At 34.4% G+C, this 23,487-nt stretch overlaps 1 protein-coding gene across 1 annotated transcript; it reads left to right on the top strand.

Annotated features, from left to right (window-relative positions):
- The first annotated feature begins 9,310 nt into the window (after positions 1–9,310).
- LOC107494166 (uncharacterized) lies at positions 9,311–12,019 on the top strand. The gene is made up of 7 exons (XM_016115193.1): positions 9,311–9,573; positions 9,631–9,738; positions 9,882–10,071; positions 10,172–10,467; positions 10,569–10,786; positions 11,013–11,064; positions 11,254–12,019. The coding sequence occupies exons 1-7, from the start codon at positions 9,311–9,313 to the stop codon at positions 12,017–12,019; spliced, it is 1,893 nt and encodes a 630-aa protein (XP_015970679.1).
- The last annotated feature ends 11,468 nt before the right edge of the window (positions 12,020–23,487 follow it).

The raw sequence follows: 23,487 nt of genomic DNA, 5'->3' as shown, positions 1-23,487 counted from the left end.
AAAACCTAAATACCAGCTATCGTACGTTACACAGGTGATACAGGGGTTTGAAAAGCTAGAGAAAAGATTAAAAACTCAAAAGTACAACTTTTTCAAAACAGGAGTGTCATGCGTACGCATGCCTCATGCGTATGCATGAATGCTAAAATTCGCATATTCGTGTACACATGCACCATCTGCGTATGGGGGAGTGCTGGGCAGAGCCCAATCCTCATGTACGCATGGGATCTTCTACGTATGCATGCATCAAAATCTTTAGAAAAAAGCTGCTAAGTTGCAAAAATATGTTTTACACATCCAACTTCGAACGCACATAATTTTTTGGTTAAAAATTATTTTTAATCCATTCTTCAAACATTATAAACTTCACGAATCCAATTTAATATTCAAAATAAGTTTTACAAAATTTAAGAGTTTGAAAATCAAGTTATAGCCCACCAAAATTGGTCAAAAATTAGTGTTTTTTTTCAAAGAATTCAAAACCTCATTCTTTCCAAAACCTCAATCCAAAATCAACCAAGTCATATCCAGGCTAACACAATCATTCCTACTCTATACACACATTCATTTACTTACATAATCAACATTCTAACCACTTAATACATTAACTCATTGAACACAATATCACCTACATTTCCACCAATAACATTCATATACACACCAATCATCATGAACATCACCTATATGAATATATATACAATAAGTTCATCACTTCAACCATTCAAACCATTCACAATAACCAGAACTGATCACTAATCCTCAATACTTCATATAATTTAACTTATCCTACAATCAGCTAGCCACATGATATTATACATTAATTATGAGTAACCAAAATATACCTTGGCTGATTTCTCCCAAGCTTAAAACACCAGAAAATCCCCCTTTGCAAGCTTCCTGACCTCCACACAAAATTCAACAAGTCTCAACCACCACAATTTGATTCTAAGTGCTCTAATTCACCGATTCAATCTACAATTCAACTTAAATTCAATTTAATCCATACAAATCACCATAAATAACACTAGGTTTCACAAAATTAGGCAGACCACAAGAATTTAGAGTTTTTTTTACCTTATCTATTAATGATTGTGATAAAACCCAACAATTACCTGCCACTAGATTGAACCTAAATCATAAAAAACATTAAAACCTTCAATACCCAAAACAAAGAATCACGAATTCAGTAGAAGGGAAAACTAGGCATGAATTATAAAGTTTTTTACCACTTCGTTTGAATAGAACTGAAAAGGACTGCGAGTGCATGGCCATAAACGACTCGTCAATCGGAGCTCTGAATCAAAAGTTATGAAGGATTGAAACTTTGGGGTGATAAGGATTTCGGTTCTTATCCTTCTCCTCTCTTCTTTCAGTGTGGGAGGCTAAAATGAATGGAAAAAAGAGCTAAAGCAAGGCTTATATGGTTGGGCCTTCAGCCCAATACGGATTCGCTTCAACCAGTTTGGCTCATTGGCCTAATTTTGACCCAAAATCTTTAAAATTAGTGTTAAAATTCGTATTTTAAATATTTTTACTTCTTAAAGTTATAAAATTTAATTTTCTAATTTCTTTATATAATAATTAATTTATTAACTAATGATCCAATAATTTTCAGGGGTTTACACCGCAAGACTCCTTCATGATAAATTCGAAAACATGAGTCATGAAAAGAAAGCCATAGTCCGAAAATTTAGATTTGGTGGTTTGATGTACATTCCTCCCATGAATGTGTCGTATAAGCTCTTGAAAGAGTTGGCTTATTCATTTGATCTGATAAAAACCATATTGGACACCCGATACGGTGTATTAAACATCACCCACGAAAATATAAGAGCTACCATTGGCTTGAATGCATTTGATATCCGATTACATAAATTTTTATACTTATATTCTTTGTAATCTATTTTGTTAATTATTCTGGTGTATTTTTACATTATATCTATGTTATTGAAATATTTTTGCTGCTTTTGTAGGACCGCTCTTTCCAAGCTAAGTTGAATTTCAAGATTTTAGTGAGGAGGACAAGGAAGTTTATAAAAGCTTCTAAGGAAATACTTTGAAGTAATTGACAGACTCGATGATAGAGATTAGTGTTGACAAGGACGAAGATTGGCAAAAGTTCAAGAGGACATTCATTCTTTACATTCAGATGTCCTTCTTGTTGCCGACAACCATAAACAAGGTTTTTTTCGTTTACATACCGCCAATTTTTCATGTTAACACCATACGTGAGTGGAATTAAGGTGGCCATATTCTCAACTTCTTCATCAAGGGCATAAGTGAGCAAATATTGAAAAAGAAGAAATCTGTTGATGGCTGCCGTTATACTCTTATGATTGTATATTTTCATGAATTCACACACAAAAATAAGTCGGTGGATACAATTTCTGGACCACTGTGGTTGCAGTACTGGACTAAAAAGTTGCTGGTTCAGAGGATAGAAGCTAATATTAAGGATCATATGGTAACTCAAGAGAATCCTTTCTTTAATTTTGGTGTATTTATTTTATACATATGATGTAAACTAATATTTTACCTATTTTAGGGTATCGTCAAGAGAGCACAGCTAAAAGACAAATTGATGATAATGAAAAAGAAAGAAAATAAGGAGAAAAAGAAGAAGCCACAAAAGAAGGACACCTCTTCAAAAAGTGATAGTGTTACTTACTCTGAGTCTGATTCTGAACAAGACTCATAGGAGGCACAAAAAACAAGAAAACAACAAACAAGAAAGGAAAAAAGTAAGTATTATTTTTCGGTGTATTCTTTCATTTTTACTGTGTTTATTGCTTGATGATAGTTTGCTCTCCAAGATGGAATCCAAAAAAAGGAACCACATTTTTCAGGATTCATCTTCCGAAAACCAAACTGAATCTGATGATGAGTAAGATTCAGAAATTATCATTAGAATGCTATGTTTTCTGTTTACATCATAATTTTATTTATTAACAGAATGTTTCCAATTTATTATAAGAAGTGAAGAATTTGAGCGAATAACAAAAGGAAGATTGAAGAAAAAAGTTCGCAATCCTGCAAAATGTATGCATTATTTTTAGGTGTATTTATCAATTTTATTGTGTTTACTTGCCTGATGATTCTTTGCTTTCTAGGATATAATCCAAAAATAGAAAGTACGTTATTAAGAGTTCATCTTCTGAAAAATAAACTAAATCTGATGATAAGTAGATACATTGTAATACTATGTTTTTTTTCATCAAAATTTTATTTGCTAACATAAGTTTTTGCATGTGATGTTAGAACTGAACAAATACAACAAATAAGAGAAACAAAAAAGAAGAAGACAAATAATAAGCATGTACAAAGGTATGTTTTGCTTTTTGGTGTATTTTGGCAACTTTACTATGTTTTTGTTGCCTGATGATTGCTTACTTTTTCAAGATGCAAGAAAAAATCACAATATACCAGAAGGTGGGTTTCAATTCACAGAAGTTCACTATGATTCTTCGTAAATGTAAGATTCAATATGTAAAATCTTTTCTTTGATAAAATTTTCTAAATCCTGATGTAATTAATTACTCTAGTTTCACTGAATAATGTTTATTTTGTCTTTAGGATACCGGATGTGAACTTGGCAAGTGAAAATGATAATGTATTTCAAACACAGACAGATCAAAGCAGTGTAAATAAGCCAAGTGATAACATTTAATTTCTATTTCTCTTGCCATTTCCTTCATTCTTGTGTTATCATATTCTACTTCTGATTCCATATAAATATTTTTTTTAGAAAAAAAGCTTGCATATGTCTAAAATGAGCACAATAATTATGTGCTTATTAGATGTATCACATTTATATAGACCATTAGATTTTATTAGATGAAAATCAAATGCAAATATAAAAGAAGAGTATTGATGGATTCTAATAAATACAGAATATCCTACTATATAAATAAATATTTTAAATAACAATACTTTAAATGGCAATAGAATCTTTTATTCTTAAATAATTAAATATAAAACATATAAATACAAAAAGTATGAAAATTCTTTATTCATTAATATTAATTTTCATGCAAAAAAATTTTTTTATTTTTTCTTAATTTTTTTAGAAAAATAGAATAAATAATATAATTTTAAATACAGGCCTATTACATTATATATTTACTTATAGTAAGACCTAAACTAATCAAACAAGCAATTAAAAATATTAAAACTGGGGCAAACTACCTAGGTAAACTAAATGCAGGAAAAAATTACTTGTATCACCCAAAATGAAAACTGATACGTGTATCACCCAAAGCCTAATTTTATGTAAATTGAATTAGGCCAATTCGAATTACAATTTTCAGCAGTAATTCGAGTTAGGTGGAGTAGATTTAGTAGGTAACATTTAGATGGGAGTAAATTGAATTAGACAAATTCGATTTATGCATGCATGGGGTAAATCGAATTAGGTGGAGTAGATTTATGAATGGTTGGATTTTTTTCTGGTAAATCAAAATAGCCTAATTTGATTTACCTTTATGGAGACCTATAAGCATAAATCGAAATAGGTTGAGTAGATTTACTAAATTGTTAGCAACATATCTAAATGGAGCCTGGCTAATTCGATTTAGTAGGGAATTAGTGTGTATAAATCGGTGTGAAATCCGAATTTTCCATCATAGTGAGTCTCATAATGGCTAGTGATGAGAGCTTCTTGGTTTTAGTACACTATAGAGGGTCAATTAAGAAAAAAACATTAGGCATTCGATCCATCGGTGGAGCCTGTCCTGGACCTCTATGCAAAGCCTCATGCTGGATGGGGTCACCTCTGGGGTCTCTGAGGAATAGCTCAGGTGACAAGGATCTCCGCCCATGCTGATACCACCAATCTAAGTACTGATGAGAGGGTCTTAGATCAGGAACAACATCAAATCGTAAGACGTGGTCTGCCCTACGGTCCCAATGAATATGTCAGCTCTGTCATGTAAAGGAAAACCACCGATTACCGTCTCAACCGTCCTTCGACATCAGAAAATTGATATTCAGTGCGGGCTATTGGCGATACTAAACTCCTCCAGGCTGAGGCAGAACCCTATTGACCTGATGCCACTCGATCACAGCAAAGTATATCAAGGTCGTCGCGGACCTCCAACACGCAGTGTGCCGTGGCACTAATATCTCCAGATGCACTACCTGCAAGACATCCGGAGAGCTGTACGGCATCCAAACGAACTGAAAAGGCAATAACATCCAACATAACACTTATGTATAGTAAACTCACAATATATGTCAATAGCAAAACACTAAACTATTTAGTACTCCCATCACAAGGACGAAGTAAATCGATCTGCAGTCTGTAGTGCGCGACTCAAGGTCCTTTCTCGCTAGACGTCGGCTGATAACTTGACCACTTGCCATCCAATAAACATTGTTAACAATTGACAAAAATATAAATATAACATGTCAACACAGAATATAATTAATAATCAACCGTGTACCTTAAAGCCAACGGCCAGTAGAAGGAACCATAACCGTTGGGCTTAAAACTCGGAAACCACCAAAAGATCCATGACTAGAGAAGCTGTAGAGGTCCTGCCAACTTAACCACATTCTTGTTGGCTACACGGCATAGGCACTTGTATAACCAAGACAGAGCGGCAGAACCCCATCTATAACTTCCCATGTCCTGTAACCTCACCATGTACGGTAGCCACCTGATATGAATGCGAGTACCGGACTTGTCGCCAAAGAGCTATGTCGATAGTAGCCTCATAATGTACGCTCTAGTGTACCTCTGGACTGTCTCCTCGTTTTCTTCCTGTGGAAAGTGACTGAAGGTCCACTGCATCCAAGTGTAGTTCACAATGAAGATGTCGATGCAGTCAGGTGGTGACATCACACCGAACAACTCCTGAAACCATGCCCACAGCAGCCGTCCTCCCTCGATGTGCATCTCGAAGTCCGTCAAACATCTACTGACATAGTGACCATCAATCGAGAGTCCTAGATGATAGGCTATATCCTGTAACATAACTGTGCACTCACAGAATGGCAGATGAAAGATATGAGTCTTCGGGTGCCATCTCTCCATAATGCACTAACTAACGGCTCATCCAACTTAAACCAGTGATCATTGAGCCTCGCGAGATGGGCTAGTCCCGCTATTTGGACGTACGGCATGATCCTATCGCCTAACAGCATACCGTGCTGCCTCCTCATACTCGATATGCAGCGGTGGGGCTACGTGCCATAAAAAAAACAATTACAATCCCAAAATTTTACCAAAAATAAATTATCTAAGACGATTTTTTTAATTTTATTTTTACCTTAACCATACTTCTATTAAACTCTCAGAATCTATTATCCGACATCCATTTTTTATTGGTATACTCTAACACACTGCCATCATTCTATCAATACTATTACCCATGTTCAAGATCTACAGATTCTATCAATTATAGTATTCATGTTTTAAACAGTTTAGTATCAACAAATAGCTTCTAACACATGGCAACTCCTAAATCAAAACTCTAATTAATACTTCAAGTTTACAGCAAACAAAACTAACACATAATTTCTTTATTTCTTACAATAAACAAATAAAAGGGCATCAAAATAAATATTTATTTTACTAACCTCCTCATGCACGCTGCCAGTGATATGTGCGACTCCATCCAAGCGGTGGATTCGGTCCGGGTCGTGTCTCATCAAGATTGGCTGCATCTCTTTCTCTGAATTTGGTGGGGTATGGATGGTGAAATATAATTCAAATGAAGTGAATTCAAATTATATAGAGGCAATGCACATGTAAATCGAATTAGGCAAGCTAAATTTATATAGAGGCCTCGGTGAAGGGTAAATCGAATTAGGTTGGTTAGATTTAGTATAGGGTAAATCGAAACTACCTAATTCGATTTACTATGGGCACACAAACCGTTGGGTAATTCGAACAAGCCTAATTCGAATTACTATTGGTTTGTGAAACCGTGTACTAGCTAAATCTACTCCACCTATTTCGATTTACCCCATGCATGCATAAATTGAAATTGTCTAATTCAATTTACTCCCATCTAAACGTTACCTACTAAATCTACTCCACCTAATTCGAATTATTGCTTAAAATTATAATTCGAATTAGTCTAATTCGATTTACATAAAATTAGGCTTTGGGTGATACACGTATCAGTTTTCATTTTGGGTGATACAAGTAATTTGTTGATACATTTGGTTTACCTAGGTATTTTATAACGACCACATTTTTTAAAATTTAAATATAAATAAGTTATAATTTATTTTATTAACTGGAGTTTCTTATTTTTATAAATTATTTTATTAAAAGTATTTAAATTAATTTTATAACTATTTGAGTTCAATTAAATTCAGATTCTTATATATATATTTTTTTGTTATAATAAAAATATTTTACATAATTAAAACCATAATTTTAGTAATTTATAAATAACAAAAATTATATATATTTTAATTTGAGTAATTGATATTTTTAATTTAAAAATAAAGTTTAGTTAATAATTTATTATCAAGCTAGATATCTGCCAATATGAGTAAATATCGGTACTTTTCGATGAACTTAGCTTTGCTAATGCTTCACCGTATATGTTTTATCATTATGTTGCTAATGTCATTTATATTAGTAATTCATATATATTATTACTTGTTTTTTAATATATCCAGTTTTCATAATTATCCATTTAAAATATTTATAACTTGAATCGCTGACTCAGCAGCTTAGTTTTATAACACCCAACCCCTATGTATCACCAAACCATTCAAAACCATCCTCATCATTATTAATCATCATCAGCAGCATCTCATTTCTTCCTTTAACGTTGTAAGAAGAAAGAAAAAAGAGAGAAAGAGGGAACGTAAATTCCATGGAATCCGAGAGCTTTGATTTTGATTTTTTGCTATCTGTAACTCCAATAAAAAATCTAATCCAATAAAAGTGTTCGCATCTTTCTCCTCTACATATTGGCATCACTTTTGTTTGGTAGAAGTTGACAGTGAAGTAGCTCCCCTTCCCCATGAGTTCGGCCAATTGGAATTCTAGGAGGTACAGGCGATTTCTGATGATTTCTTCTTTAGCAACTCGGCCAGAAAGTTTCTCCGGAGCTTCCTTTGCTTTGATTTCATATGGAGGTATGGTTTGATAATTCTATAATAATTAAATGTAAATTAGATGAGTGAATCTTGGTTTGATAGATTACTATTTGAGTTTGATTAAGTTTATATTGAATTATTAGTGTTTGCTTGAGATTTTGGGTCGACTATGTATGAACAGTCACCGGGGTATTTTGGTGAATTCGGTGCTGCTGTGGTGTGGTATTTTGAGATTAATTTGGTAAGGTTTGATGGCCAAGAGAAAATATTAAAAGTTGCGAAGAATCGGTAATCGAAAAACTCGAGAACAAATTAAAGCACAAGTAATATTTTAAGAGAAAACGGTTAAGAGTTCCGATTTTGGTATAAAAGAAAGCTTAGTAATTAAATTTTATTTTTGAAGTGTAACATTGTATTTGGGTATAAAAATCGAGGTAATATTTGTAATTATATAAGTTTTTAGATATTTTGAGTAATAAATAAAGTACAGGGATAAAAATGGATATTTTGTAAAAGTTTAGGGTTGCTTCTATAAATATTAAGATAAGTGAAGTTTCAAATATAATTTTATAAAAATTTTGGGTTAAAAATAAAATATTTAAAAGTTTAAAGTTTAAAACGTAGATAATAAGAGTTTAAGAATAAAAGCTTTACGAAGTTAAGTTTTTTAAAGAAAAGCTATAAATATTATTGGTTTAATTACTCTGTTGGTCCCTATAGTTTAGCGAAATTTTCAATTAGGTCCCTACACTTTTTTTCCTTTCAATTGGGTCCCTGCCCCCAATTTTTTTTTTTCAATTAGGTCCCTACCGTGACCAAACAGTTAGATTTAACAGAATATTCCGTTCCTAAGTTAAAGATTCTTTAACTTTATGTGAAATCCCTAATGCTCTTTCACTCATATTTTTTCTGAAATACCATTTTACCCTCTCAGAGTTAGAAACTGTTCGGTCTCTTCTCCCAAACTTAGAGAAGAAAGTCGTTTGCATTCCTTGCTTCCCAACTCGCTCAGCTGCAGAGATCAACTCCACCGGAATATTGCGAGAGGGTTTGGCGTCTCTGGTATCACTGTCGTCGTCGTAGGCGTTGCTTCTTCCTCTAGGTAAGACAACGCTCAATGTTTCACTCATTAAAGGGTTTTTGTTCTTTTCTCCTGGGAAAGTTTGTCATTCTGTTTATTAGAGCTTCCTTTTGTTTCTGAAAGTGTTTGAACAGGGATTTATGGCATTATTTTTTTTGGTATGCAATTATGGGTGATTTGGATTTCATTATCGAAATTCATCATGGTGGCAAATTTGTTGACAGTGGACAACGATTAGAGTATTTAGGAGGAATGGTTATGGAGGATTTACATTTTGAGGTTGATGAATGGTCATTGCAAGAGATTGTCAGTCAGCTAAAGCAACTAGGGTATAAGAGTTTCGCTAGGGTCTGGTACAAGGAACCTGGGATGGATTTGAAGTCAGGTCTTAGAGAGTTGAAGTCCGATGGGGATGCGATGAGAATGGCTAGGTCACTAGTGTCAAATTCCTGAAAACATTGCGAGGTATATGTTGTCGATGGAGCCAGAGAAAGTAATGGGATTGAGATCACTTCAACTGATGCTGATTATGTGCCAGAGGAAGGTGAGGACAGTGCTGATGATGATGGGTTGCTAGAGGTTGAAGTGGATGCTGAGTCAGAGCCTTCTACTGAATAAGAGGTATTTGATGATAGTGCTGATGATGGTGACCATGATGATCAGTTTGGGTTTGAGGTGGAGGATAATGATCCACCATCAAATGCATTTGGGGATTTACTGGCCCACTAAATGATGAGAGAATTGCAGCAGCTGGAACAGCTGAAGGTGATGAAGGTTTAAGGGAGGGTGATGAGCAAGTTGGGGGCTTATCTGATGGATATGAGACTGATGACATAGATAGTTATGAGGGGGACTCTAATGATATGATAAAAAAGAGGAGGTTCCCTAAGTACAATGAGGCAGAGATGAACAGAGAGTATGAATTTCAGGTGGGGCTGGAATTTAAATCACTTAGTCAATTCAAAGAGGCTGTTAAGGAGCATGCCCTATTGAATGATAGGGACATTAGGTTTCGAAAAAAATGATAAGGTGAGGTGTAGAGTTGTTTGCAAAGGAAGAAAGGGAAAGTGCAAGTGGGTTTGTTTTGCGAGTAAGGTGGGGGGTTCTGACTGTTTTCGGATCAAGACGTTGAATGGAAAGCATACATGTGGAAGGAACTATTGCGTAAGACTTGCATCAAGTAGTTGGATCTCAAAGAAGATTGCCAACAACATCAGTAGCGGGGAAGAGATGAAGCTTGCGACAGTTATTCAGACTATACAAGACAAATACATGGCCAATATCAGTGTTGGTAAGGCTTACTGGGCAAGGAGGAAAGAGAAGAGGTACATGGGCGGGCAATCCAACAATATGCTAAACTAAGGGATTACTGTGCAGAGATACTTAGGGCAAATCCAGGATCTAGTCTGACCATATTGGTTGATAGGCCTTCTCTTACGCACCAGCCCCGATTTATGAGAATGTACATGTGCCTTGATGCAGTCAAGAAAGGCTTCTTGGCGGGGTGTAGACCTATTATTGGCGTGGATGGATGTCACTTGAAGGGCGACCATGGACAGCAGCTGCTAGTTGCTGTTGGCAGAGATCCAAATGACAATTACTTTCCCATTGCCGTAGCTGCAGTAGAGGCAGAGACTAAGGACAGTTAGGGTGGTTCTTGGAGATGCTGTTAAATGACATTGGAGAATCAAGAAAATGGGTTTTTATGAGTGACCAACAAAAGGTATCACTTTAATTTTTTGCAACTAATTTTATCTAAATATAAGAATGCCATGTTTATGATGATATATGCAACTGATATAAGTTTGTGAATATAAGTCTGCCATGTTTATGATGATATATGCAACTGATATGAGTTTGTGAATATAAGGTTGTGAATCTAAGTCTGCCATGTTTATGATGATATATGCAACTGGAGGCTTGTGAATATTAATCTGATATGTATATGATCATATATGCACTTGATAAGTTTGTAGATGTAAATCTGAAATTTATATGATCATATATGCAATGCCTAAGATTGTGAACAAAAATTTGATATGTTAGTGATGCTATGTTTAGATGCAATGGCTAAGCTTTTGAACATTAATCTTCAAAATTTCATATGTTAGTGAACATTTACCTGACTATATTGTGTATACTGTGTTCTGGACTGAATCAATAAAACAGGGGCTGATGCAAATCTTTCAAGAGGCATTGCCAACACTGGAGCATAGGCTTTGTCTGAGGCATTTATATGCCAACTGTAAGAAAGCTTATGGGGGTGGTGCTGTACTAAGGGACCTAATTCTGTCTATTGCCAAAGCTACCTATGTGGAAGAATGGGAAAGAAGGATGAATCAACTAAAGGAGCTCAACAGAGACTGTTATGAGAAGTTGTTTGCTTTGGATCCAAAATTATGGACAAAGAGTCACTTTACATTTCTGGCCAAGAGTGACATGCTGATGAACAACATCTCGGAGGCATTCAATGGAAGAATCCTAGAGGCAAGAGACAAGCCAATTCTGACAATGTTTGAATGGATTAGGTGCTATTTGATGACAAGGTTTGTAGAGAAAAAGAAGAAGGCAGAGAGGTATGAGGGTACACTTTTGCCAAAACCAAAGAAACGGCTAGATATCATCGCGGTTAGAGCTATGGAGTGGCAAGCTAAATGGGCAGGAGACCTGAAGTTTGAAGTCCACCATAAGAACAGGATGATAATGGAAAGGTTTGTGGTCGATTTGATGGTTGGGAGGTGTAGTTGTAGGTTCTGGGGTTTGTATGGTATGCCATGTCCCCATGCTTGCTGTGCTATCTTTGAGAAGGGTGACAACCCAGAAGATTATTGTAGTAACTATTACAACAAGGCAGCATACCTTGCTACATATGGGTAGTCAATATTACCAATTAATAGAGAAAATATGTGGCCAAAGATACAATGCGATACCATCATCCCTCCAATTTTCAGAGTTAAACCAGCAAGGCCAAGGATGGTTAGGATAAGAGAACCCGATGAAAACATAACACAAACAAAATATAGAAGATCTGGAACTTCTGTTACCTGCAGTAATTGTGGCCAATACGGACACAATAGGAGACTCTGTCCAAACCCTATAGTGACAGGTATTGTTTGCCAAGTTATTTTCTTCATATTTTGATGAACTATTATTAACTGTTATTTCATCTTGTAGCTCCTGAAGGCACACAAGAATCTGATGCTGCAACTGGAACTGGAGGAGTTGACTCTGCTGCTAATGAACCTGCTGCTGCTGATGAAGTAAATGGATCTGCACCTGCTGCAACTGCTAGATCCAGGATGGTTAAAGGGAGAGGCAGAGGAAGAGCAGCATGAGGGATGGCCAGAGGAAGGGGTAGAGGGAGGGCTGCACCCATGACTACAACAACATCAAGGCCTTCAAACACCCCTGCACCCACATCCCAGCCACCACACACCCCTGCACCCCCATCCCAGCCACCACACACCCCTGTCCCACTCTCACAGCCTACAAACACCCATGCACCACCATCACTGCCTGCACCACCATCACAGCCTACCACCTTACCCACACCAGCATCACTGCCCACCACTTTGCCTACACCTGCATCACTGCCCACTACACCAGCATCTCAACCTTTGCCTAAGACCAAAATCTTTGGTGTCAGAAGAAGTGGAAGACTCAAGATTGGAGTTAGGAAGGCAACAAATCAGCCGCCTGAACATGTTGACCTTACCCTTGATTGAGGCTGAAGAGAGTTTAGGGTTTCTTTTTTATATCTCTTGTGTTATGTAGGATTTGTGTTCACCTGTGACTCTGGTTTCTTTATTGTTTGGACCAATGTTATTATGTGTTGTGGACCACTTTTGTTATGTGGGTAGAAAGCTGATATGAGTGGGTGTCACATTTATTTTGTTGCTATCTAGGTGTCCTACATTATATAATGTAAAAAATAATGGTATCTATTATAATTCAATGCATCTTTTGTTTTACCTACTTTTTTCTCAGTTTCATACTTGTATGCATATTAAATAGCAAAGGAACAACTTTCATTTAGAAAAATTAAACATTTCATATAACTTCATTGAACCCAACATAAATAGTACACTATTATCTTATATAGACTATTACATTATCATAACAGCGATGCTTTCTACATCTTTACATATAACACTGCAACAATCAAAACACCTAATATCAAGCCCAGCATAATTAGCATCTTGTATTGCTTTTTCATACTATCTTCCATCTTAGCAAATTGTTGCTCCACTGAACTCAGCTCAGCACATAACCTTCCTACCCAGGCATCTACTTCTCCAACCTCTGCAATTAATCTCTCTAGATCCACACTTAATATGTCTATCTTCCTTTCTTGTGCCTCCAATTCTCTAACCCTTCCAAGTACTTGCTGTGAACTGTTCACTACATCTTCTCCAGATATCTTTTTTTCTTTCCCATCAACCCACTCAAAAAACTTGCATCTCCTATTAGGGCAAGAAATGAATCTTCTGTTTGGATTTTTTGATGTACTTGAACTACGAAGAATCAGAGTGTCTCCACAAAAGCACCGAACCCTCCTTTCCTTTTGCTTCAACCATCCGCTCTTCTCATCTTCTTCATCATCAATCCACTCGAAGAACTTGCATTTTGGCATTCTCCCACAACCAACATACCTTCTTCCATGGCTTGCTACTGCCGAAGAAGACATCACAACAACTACCTCACCACAAAAACAAAGATGTCTCTTCTTGACGAGGGTTCTGGAACTACAGACTCCTAAAGATAACTGACTCTGATCTATGAGTATTGACATAGTAAGGGTAAGGGTTGCAAAGAGACGAGCAGAAGTTTGAGGAAGAGGCGAAAAGAAGAGAGATAGAACTCAGATCCCTACTGAGTCTCCTTCATTTGTAAGGGATAACGGAGGGTTATAATGGTCATATCACTTAATCTTAACATTTTTTGTAACGTTTACCGTCAATAGGGACCTAATTAAAAAAAAAAATTAGGGGCAGGGACCCAATTGAAAGGAAAAAAAGTGTAGGGACCTAATTGAAAATTTCGCTAACTATAGGGACCAACAGAGTAATTAAACCAATATTATTTATTTACCATTTAAATTATCTTATTTATATTATTGTTATCATTTTATTAAGAATATTTAAGTCAGAGAAGAGAAAACAAAAGAACTCTTAAAAGCTTTAGAGGAGGCAATTGATTTAAGAATTTTATGATTCTTTTTTATAAGATATTAAGGAAAGGTGAGGGAAGAATGTGAAGTTGAATTATGATAAAGAATTAAAAGATTGAAGAAAATAATAGAGAAAGAAAAGAAGTAAGAAAATAAAAGAGAAAGATGAGAAAGAAAAGAAAATAAAAAGAACAAAAAGAGAATGATGTATTAAGTAAAAGACTCTCTGCCACAGAAGAGCAGAGAGCAGTGACGAGAAAGATGCATTAAGTAAACGGATCTCTGCCACAGAAGAGCAGAGAGCAGTGACTGAAAAGATTTTAATAAACGTCTGCCACAGTAGAGCAGATAGAAAAGAAGGTATTAATTAAAAGAATTTCTACCACAGTAGAGAGCAAAGATTGAAAAGAAATTGAGTGCTATTTAGGCCTTAGTGCCAAGTGTCTAGTGTGGACGGCGATGCTTAACGCTCACTTGATACTATAGGGACGACTCAGTGAGGACGGCGATGTGTAATGCTCACTGGAGACTGAAAGGAAGGTTCTCCCATGAGGACAGGATGCGTAACTGATGAGTCCATATTTTTCGATATATTTTGACTCGAATTGGATGGATTTCATCACATAAACCTACATTTAAGCACCTAAATAGCATACTTTTGTGTTTGGTCCCTAATTTGATCCTAAATGTGAAAACATGCAATTTTGTGCTTGAAATGAGCAATTTAATTCCACTTTTATTCCATTCGATACCATGACATGTTTGTTGAGTGATTCCAGACCTTAGAGGCAAGAATGGATGGCCAAAAGTGGAAGAAAGCATGTACAAGGGAGAACACATGAAGTAAACAAGGAAAAGCACACACAGTGACGTGTGCGTGCGCACAAGTACCTGTGCCTACGCATAGGAGGATTTTCAGCCAAGTGTGCGGACGCACACATCTGTGCGTTCGGACAGGTCCCTGCACGTGATTTTATTAATGAAACACGTGCTTCGCAATTTCTGAGGCCTCTTGGCCCATTTTGGAAGGCTTGGATGCTGAAATCAAGTGCTATATTAAGGACATGGCAACACATATGAAGGGAGCTCACTTGTAGGGTAGAAAACATATAGTAGGAGTAGTGTAGTGTAATTTTAGATTTTTCTCTCCTAGGGGTTTCAATTAGGTTTTGTAGCATTTTATACTTGAAGTTCTGAATTTTGGATTCTAACAATTTACTTTGTAAGTATTTCTTTAATTGTCTCTTTTAATTACTACACTTGTTCTACACTTTCTTCTATTTTACTTTCTTTTATCAATATATGCTTAGTTTGCCATTTTGGATTTCTAGTTGGTTAATTTGATGTTTGATGCTTACTTTATGTTTGTTTGAGTTGCTTTCATTGATTTTGATCATTTATGGTTCTTAGCTTTCATTAGTTTACCAATTTTGCCATGTTTTATGTTTATGCCCACTATGTGTTTGATGAAATGCCTATTTTGATTATGGGGTAATTTTCTTAGCTTGGGAAAAATGAGTATATGGATTACTAGAGCCATAATGTCCAACATTTAGTGATAATTCTTGGGTTGTTAGTTGTTATTGTTTCCACTAACGTTAGCTTTTTACTAAGGTAATTATTAAGTTAGCTAGGATTTGTGGATTAATAACAATTATGCTCACTTGACTTATCATTCGATGTTAAGGGTTGAATTAGTGAGATTAATCCATCATAATTATCATAGTTGTGGTTATGGCAAGGAATGGATTCCATAACTCATCCCAAGTCAAGGTTTCATTTATGTTTTAAATCACATTTTCATCACTTTATAGTCTTACTTGTTTATATTGCATAAATAGTTCTTTTATTCCTTTATTAGTTTATTAATTGCAATTTTGCCTTGTTCTTTAATTCCTTTATTTGGTTTGCTTCCAATTATTGAAACCCCCTTTTTGCTTCTCACAACCAAAATTGTGTGCGCTCATTGGCATTAGTTCCTAGGGAAAACGACCTGGGAGTCTAAATACTCTCGGTTAATATTTGCTTTGATTTGTGGCATCTTTAGGATTATAATTTGATTAGGATCAATTGTTGGTTCGGAGCTATACTTGCAACGAAAAATCTATTTTGTGAAAATCCTAACCTACTTTTGGTCCTTATCAGTAACGCTTATGGAGGGAACGTTGGCTGAGATAAGGACAACGGTACGAAACGCTTATCTCAGGATCAGTGTCAGGAATCGGGCAACAAACCGACACATGAGCTCATGACCTGTATAGGACTAGACATGCATCATACCTGTTTGCGCATATTTGTCTGTGATTGTGTTTTCTTTGATTGTTTAAACTTAATTTTTTTGATACAAAATTAAAATATTCAATAAATATTGGTGTTATAATATTCAAAGTTTCGATCTTTCAAGTTTTAAACTAAATTTCAAACAATTATAATTTCATGTATTATCTTTGAAAAATTAGATAATTTATTTATCAATTTAATTTAATATTATTTTATATTTTTTAAATTTCTTAATTATATTTATTTATTTATTATAATGAATTCGTGTGTATATGATTCTAATTATGTCTTGTTACATTGAGATATGATTATGGACTTATGGTACGGTAGAACAATTAGAATTGAGGTGTAGATTTAGTATGTTATAATTTAAAATATTATTTTAATATAATATTTAATATTATTTTTTTTACATAATAATTAATCTTAACAAATAAAGAATAGCTATATATTTTATATTTATATATTTTATATTTAATTATTTAAAAATAAAAGATTCTGTTGTCATTTAAAATATTATGTATTAAAGTATTGTCATTTAAAGCATTCATTTATGTACTAAAATATTCTGTATTTATTAGAGTGTATCAATGTTCTTCTTTTATATTAACATTTGATTTTCATCTAATAAAATCTAATGGTCTATATAAATGTGGCACATCCAATAAGCACATGATTGTTGTGCTTATTTTAGACATATCCACCTTTAATACTTTATTCAAGAAAAAAAGGCCGAAAAAAAAAGAAAAAACTGCAACTATGCAAGTTCTCATAAAATAGAAGTGTTTCTATCGTATGCTTGAGGTGTATTGACGAGATGATTTCAGTGTATTTCAGAATCAAAGAACAAGAAGAATCGTTAAATGAACCAGCTTAAGAAAAAATTATTGTTCTTTAAAAAGAGACCCATTCACAATCAGAACCACTCAACATGTGAGTTTTTCAACTTTCAATCTTCTATTCTTTGAGTTAATCATTTTCTCCTAAATGTTTACTCAGTATTAAATTTTAATTTTTGTCTTCATTAGACTTCCACTTTAAATATGTGCACCTCCATCAGAAACAGCAACCTCAAGCCCTTTGCTAAATCAACCAACTGCTGTAAAATCTTCTAGTGAAGAATATACAAAAGAAGCTATTAGTGCGTAAGGAATAATACTTTCGGTGTATTTGGTTTGTCTTTAGGTGTATTTGTGCATGGTTTAATGGGTTACATGTCTTTTTAAATAGCGGCATATTTGATTCTTATTTCGGTGTATTTCGTGTGAATTAAGGTGCAATTTTTTTTAAATTTAATTCCTTTTTTATAATGCAGAAGTACTCCACAACCTTATGACCCTGCAGAAAACACACCAATAGAGCCAGCAACTCCTTTTTAAGTGTAAGTTCTACACAATATAATTCTCTTTCAACAGTTTCTGTTTATTCTTTTACTATTTTATATATCACCATACAGTCAACCACCCATTCAAGCCAATGCTGGATTAATGATGGTCATCAAAGCAACATTATTTCTAAAGCATGAATTCCTGCGCCATCATTGATCTTTGCCTTTTCTGAATTGAGTCAGAAAGATACACTTAATCAGGAGGGTCAATCAGCAGTTGAAAAAGGAAAAACTCAAAAGAGCCCGATATTGGTTGAAGAATTAGAAGAGTTGGTGGCGCAGGTCATAAATACTGGGATTACAGTAGCGTTAAATTTTGTTGAGGATAAAAATCTCTCATACCAAAAGGTGCAGTCTACCGTGAGCTTTGTTGACAAGTTCAAAACACCTATGAGGCGAAGCAAAATAACGGGCGACCTTAACAAAAAATGCTTTCTCTGGGCCACAACTTTCAAGACCTATGCCGATACAAGTACTAATGAGTGGGACACAATATTCATCTTGAACCATGAATATCCACTGAAAATAACCAGAGGACACTTTGCATCTTTAAAAGCCAATACATATGTCGAAAATCTAGTAATCTTAGAATAACATTAATTATTTTCTTATAAGTTGTTGTGTTATCTATGTAATAACTTTGGGTTTTTTTATTTTCCTAGGTTATCTTTGCAATGTCATGTTTTGAACAAAAAAATAATTGAAAGATTTAAAGAACAAATATACTGTGTCCCTTCTAATACTATGGTAAGGTGTAGTAAATTCAAATTTTGGTGTATTTTTAAAATGTATGGTTTGTTATAACTGTATCTTTCAGTGTTATACAAATTCTGCAGAATTTGGCTTTGGGAAATCATCAAGACAAGTTCAAACAATCAAAAACTAACAAGCCCTTCGATATTCAAGACTATGAGGACTTCATCCCATATTTAGACAAGAAAAAGTTTGCATCCCATCTATTCGTAAGTTTTTGTTTATTAAACTTCTTAAACAATCCTTTCGTTAGGTGCCAATTAAACTAAAAAATTGTTCTCTTTGGCCAAACTTCATATATTTGCCCCAGTTTGCTACGCAGAACATTGGTGGATATGGATGGTGGATGCTAAAAAGAAGAAGTTCCATGTCCTCGACCCATTTTGCAAAGATCTTCTTCAAAAGAAAGAACACTTAATAAATTTGTTGTAAGTTGTTTCTATTTTTTCTATAAATTCTCTAGTTTCAGTCTGTTGTTAGCAATATAAAAATTTGGTGTAGTTCTGTTTGAAATAAGTAGACTATTAGTTCATTTTTATGTAATTTGGTAGTAAATATACTCTTTATTATATTTTACTTTTTTTTGTTTTTCTCTCACACAGCACTACTCCCTCCGATCTTGTCCCATCTCGGCTTCCACGAGCTAGCCATGGCGGCTCCTTCACTCTCTGACTCCATGGCCTCCCTAGCGGCCATGGTCTAAAGGGAAGCTTACTTCTTCTCTCATGCTTCTGATGGGTCTAGAAAAGACGCATCCACCTCTTATAGGCATCGCATAGAAGCCAGAGTGATGTATTTTTTAAGAATGTGCCCGTTTTTTCCCACTCATTGAGTAAACCCCTAACGGGGCTACATGATTTCAAGAATGAGGGTATTTATCGGAAGACAAACTTTGACGGACAAGGATGATGAAATTGAAGCACCATACGTTAACATCGTCGCGTAACATACCCAGTATAAATCTTTCTATCTAAGAAATTGTGTTTTCTCTTACTGTCCTATTATACTTTGCTAATTTATTTTTGTTTTTAGCTTCGATGGTGAAATTTATGTGATGAAATGGCTGGAGATAATTGAACTAGAAAACATCAAAAAGGGCAAATATGTACAGGAGAATTAGACACAAGTAACTATCTTTAAAAATAGATAACTCTATATTACTAAATTAATGAAGTTTAATAGAAGAAATTTCCTTAAATTATAGGAAGAAATGGATCATTTCAGAATTGAATATGCTTCACTCATTCTATTTGATGAAATAAATTGATTTAGAGATAAAGCCATTCAAAAATGTGAAGCCATCAGACTATCCAAGCCATCTGCGACATTATTGAGTTCTTATTGTGAATTGTGTTAGAAGATATCGACAGTAAATAGTTTGAATGTTATACATTGTTAAAAATTGTGTACTAAATTGGTTGTTTGAACACATACTTTCTAACTTTGTAAAATATTTAATCCAAGTTTATAAATTTTCTTTGAAAAAATAAACTTCTATGAAGCTGTCTGTGCTGTATTGAAATGTTGTTAATCTGAATGAATGCAGGTTCAAAAAATCCAAGAAAATAAGAATAAATTGTCTAATACGCCGAATTCCTTTACGAATACACCGAAAACTATTCGAAATACATCCAAAAAACGTGCATACATATTTTTCTGTAAATTATAAACAGGAAATATGAGAATTTTGTAGTTTGAATTGTTACCCTCCTTAAATATTGAATTGTCTAAGTATTGTATATTTAAAATAAACAAATTCCTTCAAATAATTGAAGACACTAATTTCCAAACAAACTGAAATATGCCAAAAATGGAACAAAAAAACAAAATATAAAAAAGAAGAGCATGCAGAATACACCGAAATTGTTTCGCAGTACACCGAAATAGTGTCACGCTACACCAAAAAAACTATCCTATGCTATTGAATCTCTGAACTGATAATTCATAACATGTCCATGATATTGGCTAGAATTTGATTGCACCAATGAACCATCATCATAAAGGTTCAACTGCAAAAAATAAATCACATTAGCAAAACTATTAACAAAAATAAGCCCAATTTTCCGTATTTAAAGAATATCACTTTTACCTCACTTAGTGCTTTCATTTTATTTTTCTTTGAAGCATTTGCAATCTGTTTTTCTATCTTTGATCCCAGTCTATTTTTGGGACATCCTCTTGTTCTCACGCGTGGAGGACTTTGAAGCTCGTTAATATCTTCCAAGGAAACATCTTTGTGAGATAACGGATATTTTCCTTTGCTTTTGGTTTTGTATTCTTGCATCTACACCATAGCATTGTCATAAGCGCGGTGCAGAATCACAGGCAACTTCTCAGATTCTGATGCAAATTCATAAATATTTTGTGATGAAACACCAAATTATCAAATCTCTTGCATCTTGGCTCCAACAGAGGCTCGTCATGGCTGCTCTTGGTACGTGTGTGCCTCCTCTTTACGTTCTTGCTCCATTGTTCTAATATATATCTTGGTGATACTTTATTTACTCGCTCAAAGGTTAACGCGCTTAGAAAATGACGGCACATTATTCCTCTTGACTCGAATAATAAGCACTAGCATTTAACTTCAGTCGATATCCTGTCGTATGTGCAAACTTGTTGAATGTTGAGTTAGAAACCTGTTCTACAACTTCATATACCGTATAGCCTAGAGCGGAGTGCGTTGATCTTGTGATGCAATTCACTTTTCCTCTGAATTGTGCTTGGACATTCCTGAACTTCTCGTGAGTATATACATGTTGAAACTGAGCTTTTATTGAGGATTTTGTTGCACACAGTATGACGGTATGAAAATCTACAGCATTTGATTCTCTCTCTCTCTTTGCTCTCTATGTCCTAGAAATTATCGTACTGTTTGAAGAATTGGATAAGTGAGTTGTTGTGCATAATAAACTCGTTAAAAAAATCATGCATGCTCTCGCTCCTTAGCGTGCTTCTCGTCCCGGCCCAGAAGTGGTGATCAAGATAAACTTGAATCCATAAATGACGATCTTCGAAAAGCTCTAAAAAACATACAATTTGACACCTCTACTGCACAAGCAAAACACATACTAAAATTAATAACATCTGTTAATCCTAATAAAAATAACATTACCTGAAAGTCACTTGTTGTCCCCAAGACCATATTTCATTAGAAAATCATTCCAATTCAAATATAATAAATTTTTTGTAAGATAGTTCCAAATAGCATGATTCATTTCGTGTTCAATTTCTTCGTATCGCTTGTAGCCATTTAATTTACTTGGGATCTTCTTCATGATATGCCAAATACACCACCGGTGAATTGTTGTGTGCATACAGACCTCAATATCCCTTTTGCATCAATGCGCATTGGTTGGTAAGAATGTCTTTCGGCGCATTTCCTCCCATGCAACGAAGTCAACATTCAAATAACCATTTGAATAATTGAGTATCCTCATTTTTCATCAAAGCACATCTCAGAAGTGTTGACTGACCGTGGTAATTCACCTCAGCAAAAGAACTAAAAACCATATTATACCTAAATAAGACGACACAGAAACAAAATCATTAATACACCAAAAATGATATCAAAATACACATAAAGTAAAATAGCATATTACTCGTTTGTATTGTAAGTGGTATCGAATGAAATAACATCTCTAAAATACTCACAAGTAGCCCTACTTGCGTCGGTCCAAAATGCAAAATTGACTTATCAACCTCAAAAAAGAAATTATGATTCTTCTATTTCATTCTTAATAAGTATTTTCCAAATTCTTTTGCATCCTCTAGTTTCGAAACATTCTGCACTTCTCTTGTGATATAATTTCTTATATCTTTTTCAATAGAACTTAATTCATGATGACCCCCTGCTACTGCGACAAATGGTTGGTCTATTTGTTTGGTCTGATTTTGACTTCCTCGTTATTCTCTATTGTATATTGTATGGACATACTTAATTCCTGTGTTATTTAAGCATCTCTGCTTGATTTGAACAGCAAGAATGTTAATGATGCAACACAACCTTCGAAATGATCCAAATACCAACGTTCTTCAATATATGTATATAAATTCTTGTAGGACAATTTAATTCAATTGAGGGATTTGTCTTCTTGGAGATATGTTCGATTTTTATCTCCCTTCTCTAGTACATGTAATCAATTGGTTTTTAATTTCATTTCCCTTCTTATTTGTAGAAAAACATGCAACTTTCGAATAATTTTTGTAGAATTTTGCATTTTTAAGCATGTTAAAAAGTCATCCCAACCTTTGGAATAAGCTGCTCATCAACATCACACAAAAACTGCAAAATACACCAAAAATAGTCCATAATACACCATATTAAAGGATAACATACACCGAAATTCATAATAAAAAATAATAAAAGCATATTCAGAACTCATCATCAACTATGCACAGCAATTTTCACAAACAGAAACTAAATGATTCAACTACAGAATCATAAACTACTAACAAACTACATTAACTAGATTCAAACCACACCTCACTACAATAACTAGATTTAAAACAATAATACAACTCACCCTCGTTCAACTGAAAAGTCTAAACCTATAAATACAGTGAAAGAATTCTAATATACACCGAAAGTTTTTCTAAATACAAATTCATCAGAACTCATATATTACATTCAACTCAAACCATCAATGATGAACAATTTTCACAAACAAACAATATTATTCACCTACAGAATCATAAACTACTAACAAAAACATTAACTAGAATCAAATCACACATTAGCCACTTGGATTCAAAACA

Source organism: Arachis duranensis, chromosome 6, assembly GCF_000817695.3.
Source record: "Arachis duranensis cultivar V14167 chromosome 6, aradu.V14167.gnm2.J7QH, whole genome shotgun sequence".
NCBI lineage: Eukaryota > Viridiplantae > Streptophyta > Magnoliopsida > Fabales > Fabaceae > Arachis > Arachis duranensis.
Note: the sequence above shows the minus strand (reverse complement) of the source record. Positions and strands in the feature narration are given on the sequence as shown.